Here is a 13,012-nt window from a genome sequence, read left to right as displayed (position 1 = left end):
ACTACTCCTCCATGGCCGCCACCGGAAGCCTCGTCCCCGCTTCTTCAGTGGCCTTGGTAGATCTTTTCACAGTTGTTCCCTCTGCTGCTAGAATTCACCTTTAATAAAGGCCCTCCCGTCAGCTTGCAGCCTTTAAACTTGCCCTTCCCCCGCCTGCCTGCTGGAAGAGGCTCTGTTTATCCTGCAGTTACAGACAAATCTTTTACTGTTTCTGCCGGGTCTGGTAACCAAGAGACATACCATTCCTAGGGGACACTGTCGGGGGAATGTTGCAGTCTTCTTCCCACACCGGGAAATGTCGGAAAAATGCCGTGGGGGCCCTGTAAAAGAGCCCAATAGTCCGTTCCAAGCGGGAGCTACCGAACATGCGACCAAGCTCTGCATAGCCGCACCCGGAAGTCTGCCGTTAAACTATCCTTGATTAACAATGCTACTCCTCCACCTCTTTTACCACCTTCCCTACTCTTACTGAAACATCTATACCCCAGAACTTCCAACAACCATTCCTGTCCCTGTTGTAACCATGCCTCCATAATGGCCACAACATCGTTGTCCCAAGTACCAATCCACGCTCCAAGTTTACCTACCTTATTCCGTCCGGATGCTCCTTGCATTAAAGTAGACACACGTCAACCCACCTTCCTGCCTGTACAGGTCCCACTTTCCCCAGAATGTGCTCCAATTATCCACGTAACTGAAACCCTCCCTCCTACACCATCCCTGCAGCCATGTGTTTATCTGCACTCTCTTCCTGTTCCCCAGCTCGCTAGCACGTGGCACCGGCAACAAACCAGAGATGACAACATGGTTTGTCCTGGCTCTCAGCTTCCACCCTAGCTCCCTAAATTCCTGTTTTAAATCCCTGTCCCTGCTCTTAACTATGTCGTTGGTACCGATGTGTACCATGACTTATGACTGTTCCCCCTCCCCTTAAGGATTCTGAAAACACGGTCCGTGACGTCACGGACCCTGGCACCCGGGAGGCAACATACCATCCGTGAGTCTCTTTCGTTGCCACAGAACCGTCTTTCTGTCCCTCTAAATATCGAGTCCCCAATAACTATTGCTCTCCTGCTCTCCTCCCTTTCCTTCTGAGCCACAGGGACGGACTCAGTGCTGGAGATCAAGTCACCGTGGCTTACTCCTGGTAAATCCCCCCCCCCCACCAGTATCCAAAGCGGTATACTTGTAACTAAGGGGAACGACCACAGGGGATCCCTGTACTGACTGCTTCCTCCCAGCGTCTCTCAACGTCACCCATCTATCTTAATTCTTCGGAGTAACTACATCCCTGAAGCTTCTATCTATGACCACCTCTGCCTCCCGAATGATCCGAAGTTCATCCAGCTCGAGCTCCAGTTCCCAAACGCGGTTTCCGAGGAGCTGGAGATGGGTGCACGTCCCACAGATGAAATCAGCAGGGACACTGATGGCGTCCCCCACCTTAAACATTCTGCAGGAGGAACATTGCACAGCCTTCCCTGCCATTCCCCCTAGATAACTTGCGGTAAAAACAAGAAAAAGAAAGAAAGAGCTTACCTGATATTCACTCACACCCTTAGGTTAGGGGAGGTGGAAGGGTGGGGGACACTAAAAGTGTAGTGTCTCGGGTTTAGCAACCGCCCAACTTAAATACAGGTAAATATAAAACACTTAACCAGCAATCACTGCGTCTTCCAGCTGTCTCTCCTCTCGCACTGTTTTCTCTCTCCCGGCTGTCTCTCCTCTCGCACTGTTTTCTCTCTCCCGGCTGTCTCTCCTCTCGCACTGTTTTCTCTCTCCCGGCTGTCTCTCCTCCCGCGCTGTTTTCACTCTCCCGACTGTCTCTCCTCTCGCGCTGTTTTCACTCTCCCGGCTCTCTCTCCTCTCGCGCTGTTTTCACTCTCCCAGCTCTCTCTCCTCTCGCGCTGTTTCCAATGTCCCGGCTGCCTCTCCTCTCGCGCTGTTTTCACTCTCCCGGTTGTCTCTCCTCTCGTGCTGTTTTCAATGTCCCGGCTGTCTCTCCTCTCGCGCTGTTTTCACTCTCCCGGCTGTCTCTCCTCTCGCGCTGTTTTCACTCTCCCGACTGTCCCCCCTCTCGCGCTGTTTTCTCTCTCCCGGCTGTCTCTCCTCTCGCGCTGTTTTCACTCTCCCGACTGTCTCTCCTCTCTCGCTGTTTTCAATATCCCGGCTGTCTCTCCTCTCACGCTGTTTTCACTCTCCCGACTGTCCCCCCTCTCGCGCTGTTTTCTCTCTCCCGGCTGTCTCTCCTCTCGCGCTGTTTTCACTCCCCGGCTGTCTCTCCTCTCGCGCTGTTATCAATGTCCCGGCTGTCTCTCCTCTCTCGCTGTTTTCACTCTCCCGGCTGTCTCTCCTCTCGCGCTGTTTTCTCTCCCCCGGCTGTCTCTCCTCTCGCGCTGTTTTCACTCTCCCGACTGTCTCTCCTCTCGCGCTGTTTTCACTCTCCCGACTGTTTCTCCTCTCACGCTGTTTTCACTCTCCTGACTGTCTCTCCTCTCTCGCTGTTTTCTCTCCCCTGGCTGTCTCTCCTCTCGCGCTGTTTTCAATGTCCTGACTGTCTCTCCTCTCGCGCTGTTTTCTCTCTCCCGGCTCTCTCTCCTCTCGCGCTGTTTTCACTCTCCTGGCTCTCTCTCCTCTCGCGTTGTTTCCAATGTCCCGGCTGTCTCTCCTCTCGCGCTGTTTCCAATGTCCCGACTGTCCTCTCTCGCTGTTTTCACTCTCCCGACTGTCTCTCCTCTCGCGCTGTTTTCTCTCTCCCGACCGTTTCTCCTCTCGCGCTGTTTCCAATGTCCCGACTGTCTCTCCTCTCGCGCTGTTTCCAATGTCCCGACTGTCCTCTCTCGCTGTTTTCACTCTCCCGACTGTCTCTCCTCTCGTGCTGTTTTCTCTCTCCCGGCTGTCTCTCCTCTCGCGCTGTTTTCTCTCTCCCGGCTGTCTCTCCTCTCGCACTGTTTTCTCTCTCCCGGCTGTCTCTCCTCTCGCACTGTTTTCTCTCTCCCGGCTGTCTCTCCTCCCGCGCTGTTTTCACTCTCCCGACTGTCTCTCCTCTCGCGCTGTTTTCACTCTCCCGGCTCTCTCTCCTCTCGCGCTGTTTTCACTCTCCCAGCTCTCTCTCCTCTCGCGCTGTTTCCAATGTCCCGGCTGCCTCTCCTCTCGCGCTGTTTTCACTCTCCCGGTTGTCTCTCCTCTCGTGCTGTTTTCAATGTCCCGGCTGTCTCTCCTCTCGCGCTGTTTTCACTCTCCCGGCTGTCTCTCCTCTCGCGCTGTTTTCACTCTCCCGACTGTCCCCCCTCTCGCGCTGTTTTCTCTCTCCCGGCTGTCTCTCCTCTCGCGCTGTTTTCACTCTCCCGACTGTCTCTCCTCTCTCGCTGTTTTCAATATCCCGGCTGTCTCTCCTCTCACGCTGTTTTCACTCTCCCGACTGTCCCCCCTCTCGCGCTGTTTTCTCTCTCCCGGCTGTCTCTCCTCTCGCGCTGTTTTCACTCCCCGGCTGTCTCTCCTCTCGCGCTGTTATCAATGTCCCGGCTGTCTCTCCTCTCTCGCTGTTTTCACTCTCCCGGCTCTCTCTCCTCTCGCGCTGTTTTCTCTCCCCCGGCTGTCTCTCCTCTCGCGCTGTTTTCACTCTCCCGACTGTCTCTCCTCTCGCGCTGTTTTCACTCTCCCGACTGTTTCTCCTCTCACGCTGTTTTCACTCTCCTGACTGTCTCTCCTCTCTCGCTGTTTTCTCTCCCCTGGCTGTCTCTCCTCTCGCGCTGTTTTCAATGTCCTGACTGTCTCTCCTCTCGCGCTGTTTTCTCTCTCCCGGCTCTCTCTCCTCTCGCGCTGTTTTCACTCTCCTGGCTCTCTCTCCTCTCGCGTTGTTTCCAATGTCCCGGCTGTCTCTCCTCTCGCGCTGTTTCCAATGTCCCGACTGTCCTCTCTCGCTGTTTTCACTCTCCCGACTGTCTCTCCTCTCGCGCTGTTTTCTCTCTCCCGACCGTTTCTCCTCTCGCGCTGTTTCCAATGTCCCGACTGTCTCTCCTCTCGCGCTGTTTCCAATGTCCCGACTGTCCTCTCTCGCTGTTTTCACTCTCCCGACTGTCTCTCCTCTCGCGCTGTTTTCTCTCTCCCGGCTCTCTCTCCTCTCGCGCTGTTTTCACTCTCCCGGCTGTCTCTCCTCTTGTGCTGTTTTCAATGTCCCGACTGTCTCTCCTCTCGCGCTGTTTTCTCTCTCCCGGCTCTCTCTCCTCTCGCGCTGTTTTCAATGTCCCGGCTGTCTTTCCTCTCGCACTGTTTTTCACTCTCCCAACTGTCCCTCCTCTCGCGCTGTTTTCACTCTCCCGGCTGTCTCTCCTCTCGCGCTGTTTTCACTGTCCCGGCTGTCTCTCCTCTCGCGCTGTTTTCAATGTCCCGGCTGTCTCTCCTCTCGCGCTGTTTTCAATGTCCCGACTGTCTCTCCTCTCGCGCTGTTTTCTCTCTCCCGGCTCTCTCTCCTCTCGCGCTGTTTTCAATGTCCCGGCTGTCTTTCCTCTCGCACTGTTTTTCACTCTCCCAACTGTCCCTCCTCTCGCGCTGTTTTCACTCTCCCGGCTGTCTCTCCTCTCGTGCTGTTTTCACTCCCCCGGCTGTCTCTCCTCTCGCGCTGTTTTCTCTCCCCCGGCTCTCTCTCCTCTTGCGCTGTTTTCACTCTCCCAGCTGTCTGTCTCTCTCCTTGCGCTGTTTTCACTCCCCCGGCTGTCTCTCCTCTCGCGCTGTTGTCTCTCTCCCGGCTGTCTCTCCTCTCGCGCTGTTTTCACTCTCCCGACTGTCTCTCTCTCTCTCCTCGCGCTGTTTACACTCTCCCGGCTCTCTCTCCTCTCACGCTGTTTTCACTCTCCCGACTGTCTCTCCTCTCGCGCTGTTTTCAATGTCCCGGCTGTCTCTCCTCTCGCATTGTTTTCAATGTCCCGACTGTCTCTCCTCTCGCGCTGTTTTCACTCTCCCAACTGTCTCTCCTCTCGCGCTGTTTTCAATGTCCCAGCTCTCTCTCCTCTCGCGTTGTTTTCAATGTCCCGGCTGTCTCTCCTCTCGCGCTGTTTTCACTCTCCCGGCTCTCTCGCCTCTCGCGCTGTTTTCAATGTCCCGGCTGTCTCTCCTCTCGCGCTGTTTTTCACTCTCCCCTGTGGGAGACTGTGGGAGGAAACTGGAGTACCAAGTGGGCATTAAAATGGCCTTCAGTGGACATTGACTGAGTAGGTCTTCCCGCTACAGGGCAGAGGTAGGAAGTAGTGGGGTCCCCAGCTGCCACCCTCTCAACTGATTAAATGCTCCCTTGTCACCAAACCTGTCTTGGCGAAGAGCATTGAATTATGCCTGTATTTCTGCAGCTGGGGCACTGCAAAATCAATTCTGGCTGATTCAGCATCTGCCAATTTTTTCCTTTTCCTCTCACCACTTCCTTCCCCACCTCATGGGGGAAATTCCTATCCTCTGCTTTAGACTCCAACTAGATGGCATGATCTGAAAATGATGCAAAGAGGATCATTGGTGCAACCCTTTGCCCAGTTGTGTAGCCATGCTGTGGCAGCCTGTTACTAAATTATTAGAGGGCAGCACGGTAGCACAAGTGAATAGCCCTGTGGCTTCACAGCGCCAGGGTCCCAGGTTCGATTCCCCGCTGGATCACTGTCTGCGCGGAGTTTGCACGTTCTCCCCGTGTCTGCGTGGGTTTCCTCCGGCTGTTCCGGTTTCCTCCCACAGTCCAAAGACGTGCAGGTTAGGTGAATTGGCCATGCTAAATTGCCCTTAGTGACCAAAAAGGTTAGAAAGAGTTATTTGATTACGGGGATAGGGTGGAAGTGAGGGCTCAAGTGGGTCGGTGCAGACTCGATGGGCCTCATGGCCTCATTCTGCACTGTATGTTCTATGTTCTGTTTGATGCTTATTTAGAAAGATATTGATTCACATGCTTCCAAGTGGATACCAATACATTTAAATGTCTGAATCAGTGAAGCAGATTGTTTGAGGTGTACAAGTAGCCAAAGCCAACTTTTGTAGTTAAATTAGCGTAAATCGTTTTCTATTAAAAAGGATTTTGAATTGGCCTCGGCTATGAAATGGGCAAGTTATAATTGATCTCTGTCTAAGCATCACATGAGCTCTCTACCAGAACCAACACATTTGCTGTGATAGCAATTTGTTAAATTTACTTCAGGTTCAGATTGTAATGCCTACAGTGAAGCAACCTGCTAACAGGCCTGATGATCTCTCCTTATTCTTTTCTCTGATTCATGTCTTACAGGTACCACAGTCCCCGCTTTGTTGAACAGCAGCTCCAATCAACTGTATTTGCATTTTTACTCTGACATCAGTGTTTCTGCAGCTGGGTTCCATCTGGAATATAAAAGTAAGAATTATCAGTGGGTGCTGAAAACTTAAACAAAAAAAGAAAGCACACAAACCAAACACCAGGCATGGATATTTGAAAATCTTAAACATGATGACACTTGGTCCTTCTTGATTTACCTTATGGGCTCTTTTCAGCCTTGGTGGCTGGCTGTACCGTTTCGCTACCCCATGCCTTGTTGCTACCCTGCAACTTGTTGCTACCCTCCATTGTTTGTTTGCTGTGCATTTTGTTGTCTATAAAGATTTTCAGTTGTCAAAGCCTGGTTCATAGACCAAGCACTGGATTTAGTGGTGTTTATGAGCTTGCTGCTGGTTTTTATAGAAGAACTCCTGGTTTTTCTTCTTTACATTTCTTGCTGTCTGATGCCAACAAACTTGAAACCGTCTCACTGTTATTACATTACAGAAAGATAACCTGTTCTGAAATGAAAATGATTTTCTCTCATGCATTTACTCTGATGTTTGCTCAAATTTCACAAACGGCACAGTGGTTAGCACTGCTGCCTCACAGCACCAAGGACGCACTGTCTGTGTGGTGTTTGCACGTTCTCCCCGTGTCTGTGTGTGTTTCCTCCGGGTGCTCTGGTTTCCTCCCACAGTCCCAAAGATGTGCAGGTTACGTGGATTGACCATGCTAATTTGTCCCTTAGTGACCAAAGATGTGCAGGTTAATAATAATAATAATAATCGCTTATTGTCACAAGTAGGCTCCAATGAAGTTATTGGGAAAAGCCCCTAGTCACCACATTCCGGGAGGCTGGTACAGGAATTGAACCCGTTCTGTTGGCCTTGTTCTGCATTACAAGCCAGCTGTTTAGCCCACTGTGCTAAACCAGCCCCCGTCAGGTGGGATTACGGGGAATAGGGCTGGGGAGTGGACCTAGGTAGGGTATTCTTTCAGAAGGTTGGTGGACAATCGATGGGCCACTTTGTCTCCTTCTGTACTGTAGGGATTCTATGGATTCTCTTCTATTCTAAGCTCCTTGATAAATGTTGGCTATGACATTTGTTGCATGCACAATATAAAATGAATGGCACTGTTGACAATTGTGGCAGATTCTCATTCTCATTCATGAACAACGTGGCCTCCTGGATTTAAATGACCTTTAAATAAACATTCAGGAATAACTGCTGAGCGTTACACACAAGCTGCATCCTTAAGCAAATGTATTCCTGGAGGTGCGCTGCCATTCATATTTTGAACAGGACAACTTTCAGGATTGACCTCTCCTCATTATTCAAACTGCATGTGCTGAATAAATTCATTATTATTTTATTAAGTTAGAAAAGTAATGAGATGAAAATGGTTTTGGAAGTACAGAAATTTTCGATGGCACATGCTATTAGAACAAGCAGATTGACAAGTGAAAAAGACAGATGCAGATTTGATGAATGTTGCCTTGGTTTCCTCACAGTTCATGGTTTACAATACAAATGAGCAAAGTTGGAGACTATGGATTTGAACACATCAGGTGAAGTCTAAATCTGAATTTGACCTACAAGTTTGGGAGCCCAAGTTTTGATTCTCAAATTTGGAAGTTTGGACTATTTGAAACGCGCATCGGGGCGAGATTCACCGACCCCCCGCCAGGTCGGAGAATCGCCGGGGGCTGGCGTGAATCCCGCCCCCTCCGGTTGCCGAAGTCTCCGGCACCGGAGATTCGGCGGGGGCTGGAATCGCGCCGCGTCGGTTGGCGGGCCCCCCCCCCCCCCGCTCGATTCTCCGGCCCGGATGGGCCGAAGTCCCGCCGCTAAAATGCCTGTCCCGCCGGCGTAAATTAAACCACCTACCTTACCGGCGGGACAAGGCGACGCGGGCGGGCTCCGGGGTCCTGGGGGGGGCGCGGGGCAATCTGGCCCCAGGGGGTGCCACCACGGTGGCCTGGCCCGCGATCGGGGCCCACCGATCTGCGGGCGGGCCTGTGCCGTGGGGGCACTCTTTCCCTTCCGCCTCCGCCACGGTCTCCACCATGGCGGAGGCAGAAGAGACTCCCTCTACTGCGCATGCGTGGGAAGCTGTCAGCGGCCGCTGACGCTCCCGCGCATGCGCCGCCCGGAGATGTAATTTCCGCGCCAGCTGGCGGGGCACCAAAGGCCTTTTCCGCCAGCTGGCGGGGCGGAAATTTGTCCGGCGCCGACCTAGCCCCTCAAGGTTGGGGCTCGGCCCCCAAAGATGCGGAGCATTCCGTTTTGGGCGCCAGTCGGTGGACATCGTGCCGTTTCCGGAGAATTTTGCCCCAGATTCTTATCATTAAATCCAATCCCACAGTTTGACAAAGAGTCATCCAGATTCAAAACGTTCGGTCCCTTCTCACTCCACAGATACTGTCCGACCTGCTGAGATTGTCCAGTATTTTCTGCTTTGCTTCTCACAGTTACATATGTGCATGCGTGCACAAATAGAAAAGATGATACAGTTACATTTTCAAAATGGCACCATCCGATCCATTCTCAAGGGGCTAGGCAGTGCATTTGGGAACATTGTTACACTGTCCTCACCACACCAGAATTTCAATCCATTATATGTTATGGAGTGAAAATTTCCCCTTCCCAATGGTTATCATGATTTTAAGAGTTTTTCCTAAATTAAGTACTAATTGGTCTTAAATTGTGAGTTTTATTCAGAGAGCAAGTAGGATAACTGAGCTTCAACTTGCAAGACCAGTCAAATTTGATAGGAGTGACTGGTTGGTCATCTGACCAAGGATAGCATACAGCACACAAAGGTAATTAAATCCAATTTTTGTGGTTATTTATTTGAATAATTAACAGAAGTTCTTCCTACACTTCTGGCATTCAACTGACAGTTACACAAAATTGGAATGAGCAAAGTCTACTAACGACTCAGATTTAAAGTTTTGTGCAGACCTAAAAGTAAGTTACTATATTTGGAGGCAAATATTGGGCGGAATCCTCCGCTTGGCCGGCAGCACACACACACCTGCCGATTTCCCACAATGGGAAAACACTTTGGCCGGCTGCCGGGTCAGAGGATCCCGCTGCCGGCAGGGGCGGGCCAGGCCAGAAAACGAGTCTGGCAGGACGGAGAATTTCAGCTTTTATAAGGCTTCAAGACAAGTATTACATTTTCAGCCTTTGCCCAAATTGATGAATGGGAGGAAGTGTGAAACAGAAATCAAAATGACGGTGTGAATAGAGGGTTGATGTGGTACAATACCCACAATTCAAAATGACGGCGTGAATAGAGGGTTGATGTGATACACTTTCCTGGTGGATGGTTGGCAGAGTGATTGTGCTCCATGTTGTGAGGGGTGCAGGGGTTGGTGCGGGGTGGTGCGCAGTAACACTTGACAGGAAAACGCTGCACGATTGCTGGAAGCAGTGGTGACCACACTTATTGATGAGCACGCTACCTGTAAGCTCTGAGAACAGATGCAGGAGAGTAAAAGGCACTTTAAGGAATTTGTCACTGTAAGACTAACTGACAGGACACCATGTGTTGGATAGATGGCCAAAGGCTGTGTGCTGCAAAATGTTGCATGTCCATCTGTTCCACATTTACAGCTTGCTGCTGCCAATTCCTCATATATTTACAGCCCTTCCATTGCATCATATACATAATGTGGAGATGCCGGCGTTGGACTGGGGTGAGCACAGTACGAAGTCTTACAACACCAGGTTAAAGTCCAACATATACATAAACAAACCTCAGTAAGGTACACATTCAAGTTGTGATGTACAAAATTGGAAGCCTTGTGACCCTTGCATTTTCCAAAAAAGTCACACCACAATCCACAGTAATGAAAGCTGGTGGATTGATCACATATCAATCACTTTATAAGTGGACTATTAATTTCAACTACTCAAAGGCTCAGAGGGTGGTATTTCAGGCCCCAAAGATCCTTGATCCGAGGGGAGGCCCTCAGTTGGCCACTTATGTGTCAGAGAGTCACTTAATTTGGTATAAAAGCAAAACACAGTGGATACTGGGGCCGGGTCGGAGAATCCCCAGAGGGAAGCGCGAATCCCAGCCCGCCGCCGGCTTCCCTATTCTCCGGCGCCGTTTTTTCGGGATCAGCGGGATTCCGGCCACGCTGGTCGGGGGCCGTTGACGGCAGCCCCTCTGGCGATTCTCCGGGCCCGATGGGCCGAGTGGCCGTCAAGTGTTGCCCAGTCCCGCCGGAGTGAATTACTCACCTCACACACGTAGAGACCTGGCAGGTAAGTGTGCGGGGGTTGTCAGGTGGGGGGGGGATCTGACCCCGGGGGGGCCCCCACGGTGGCCTGGCCCGCGATCGGGGCCTACCGATCTGCGGGCGGGCTGGTTCCGTGGAGGCCTTCTTTCCTCCGCGCCGGGCCCCTGTAGGGCTCCGACATATTGCCCGGGGGCCAGCGCGAAGAAGGGAACCCCTGCGCATGCGCGGAAATATGTCGGCCGTTCTGCGCATGCGTGGAAATACACCGGCCGTTCCGCGTATACGCGAACTTGTGCTGGCCCTTCAGCGCCGGCTGGAGCTGCGGGAACCACTCTGGTGTCAACCCAGCCCCCGAGAAAGTGGAGAATTACTCACTTTCAGGAGCCGGTGACACCGGAGTGGTTGCCACCGGTTTCACACCGGCGTGGGGACATAGGCCCATTATTGCAGAATCCCGTCCTGGAAATCTGAAAAGAAAGTCAGAAAATGCTGGATAAACTCAGCCGGTCCGGCCGCATCTGTGGGTAGAGAAACACGTACATTTTTGAGTCCATATGATCCTTCCACAGAACATAATTTGATGTCCCTTCTCCAAAGAAGGCAATGCTCTTGCTGGCTCTGCAGCTGGTGAACGTGACCCCCTGCGCTTTGATTAAATGCCTATTCACATATCACACTCACCACAGTGTTGACATTAACTTGGCTTATCAGAAACGGGCTGCTACAATGCTATTCCAGCTATTTTGGGCTGAAGAGCAGGCCTACCTGTGGAAAGCTCTTCAAATTGGCACACATTAAAATTCCACATTTCTAGTTTCACAACACACCCTGGGCGCAATTTAACAGCCTCGCCGCACCCTACTTGGTGTCGGAATGAGGCAATTGAACCTTGAGAGCGGCGTGAGATTTGTGATGCTCAAAACAGCTCACGAAATTTAACGAAATCTCCCAAGACATCGCGATCTGGATCTCGCCATCAGTGGATGAGCAAATGCAGATTTGCATATTTAAATGGACCGTTATGTTAATTTAAATATGCGTTCGCGGGAGTCTCCCAGTGCCCAGGACCTAACGACCAGCCTGGGCGACCTCGCCAGGGCACTGTTCAGTACTAGTTTTCACAAACATGGACCAGTTGTAATGGAACCTGGGGGGGTCTCCCAGGCCATTAGAGACCCCAGGGTGGTCAGGGACAGGGTAGGGTGGCACTCTGGGACTACCTCTGACACCCGGAAACTTTGGCACTGCCAGCCTGGCACCCAGGGAGTGCCATCCAGGAACCATGACAGTGCCAGGAGGCACTGTCATGGCAGGGACACTGCATTGGCACTGCCAGGAATTGTGGCTGGGGGACCCTTACCAGATGGAGGGGAGGTGAAGTGGTTTTCATGGGGGCCTCCCCAAGGTTGCTGGGACGAGAGGTGGTCGAAAACTGAGGAGGCTGAATGGGGGTGGGGAGAGATAAGAGCAAACTTTCAAAATGGTGCCCTGATCTGCGAGGAGCCTCTCCTGCTGGGCTCGCCAGCAGGAACTGCCTCTAAGTGTGGCCTCAGTGGAGAGAAAATCCCCAAGGCCAAAAACAGCCAAATGCCATTGAATAGGGGAGTGTTTCTTGGTGCTGCAGCCACTGAGAAACACCCCGCTAAACGGGCCTAAAACCGGACATAGCGGGTTGGATTATCCATTATTGGGACTATGTCCCAACGCCAGCATCAAAACGGTAGAGTTTAATGCCAGAAAACTGGCATCAAAGGGACACAAATTCATTGCCCTGCAGTGGGCTAGCAAAGACCTGCAGTATATCTCGCAGCTTTTGCTGCAGTTACGGGCCCTCGCACTCCCAGGTCGGAGGCCGCACATGTACACAGCGGCAGCCTCCAGCGGCCGCGCCGTGCTCCATGGTGGACTCGGACCACAGAGCTAGACCCAAAAAAGACCCTATCGGCCGCGCGCCCAACCCTCAAGCCCCGCACAAACATTCCACGGCCGCCTATAAGGCCCCCCTGGCCTCCGATCGGAGTCCGCAGCCGCCACACTAGTTTCCCGACTGGCTGGAGCACATGATTTCCATGCCGTCGGGACTTCGGGCGGTCAGGGGCAGAGAATAGCTGAGCGGGCCTCTGGCAATGGGCCCAGGTACGTCGCTTTTCGGGGCCCGCAGAATAGGTAAACCGGCGCCGGTCCCGATTTCTTGCAGGAACATGGATTCTCCGCCCCTGCACTGGCCGCAATTTCAGCGCGAGGGAGTGGAGAATCCAGCCCTGGTTTTTTTTCCGGTCTAGGCGCACCCAAGAGATCACAGCTAATCAGCTATCCGCTGACACATCAAATAAGGTACAGAGGCAGCATGTTCAAACTTATCAACTTATCAGAGCACAGAACATTTCATGGGTGCTAATGTTCCTAAGGGTACAGCATTGAGTGGATAAGTATTCAGAAAATATTCAAACAATCAAGGAATCTCCTTGAGGGCAGCACGGTAGCATTGT

The 13,012-nt window shown here is 52.1% G+C and overlaps 1 protein-coding gene across 1 annotated transcript in view; it reads left to right on the top strand.

Moving 5' to 3' along the window:
- The window catches only part of csmd2 (CUB and Sushi multiple domains 2), a 995,459-nt gene that overhangs the window by 692,597 nt on the left and 289,850 nt on the right, over window positions 1-13,012 (top strand). The window contains exon 34 of the mRNA XM_072502405.1: window positions 6,260-6,364. Within this exon, the coding sequence (XP_072358506.1) occupies window positions 6,260-6,364 (105 nt within the window). The remainder of the gene's footprint in view (window positions 1-6,259; window positions 6,365-13,012) is intronic.

Source organism: Scyliorhinus torazame, chromosome 1, assembly GCF_047496885.1.
Source record: "Scyliorhinus torazame isolate Kashiwa2021f chromosome 1, sScyTor2.1, whole genome shotgun sequence".
Lineage (NCBI taxonomy): Eukaryota > Metazoa > Chordata > Chondrichthyes > Carcharhiniformes > Scyliorhinidae > Scyliorhinus > Scyliorhinus torazame.
Note: the sequence above shows the minus strand (reverse complement) of the source record. Positions and strands in the feature narration are given on the sequence as shown.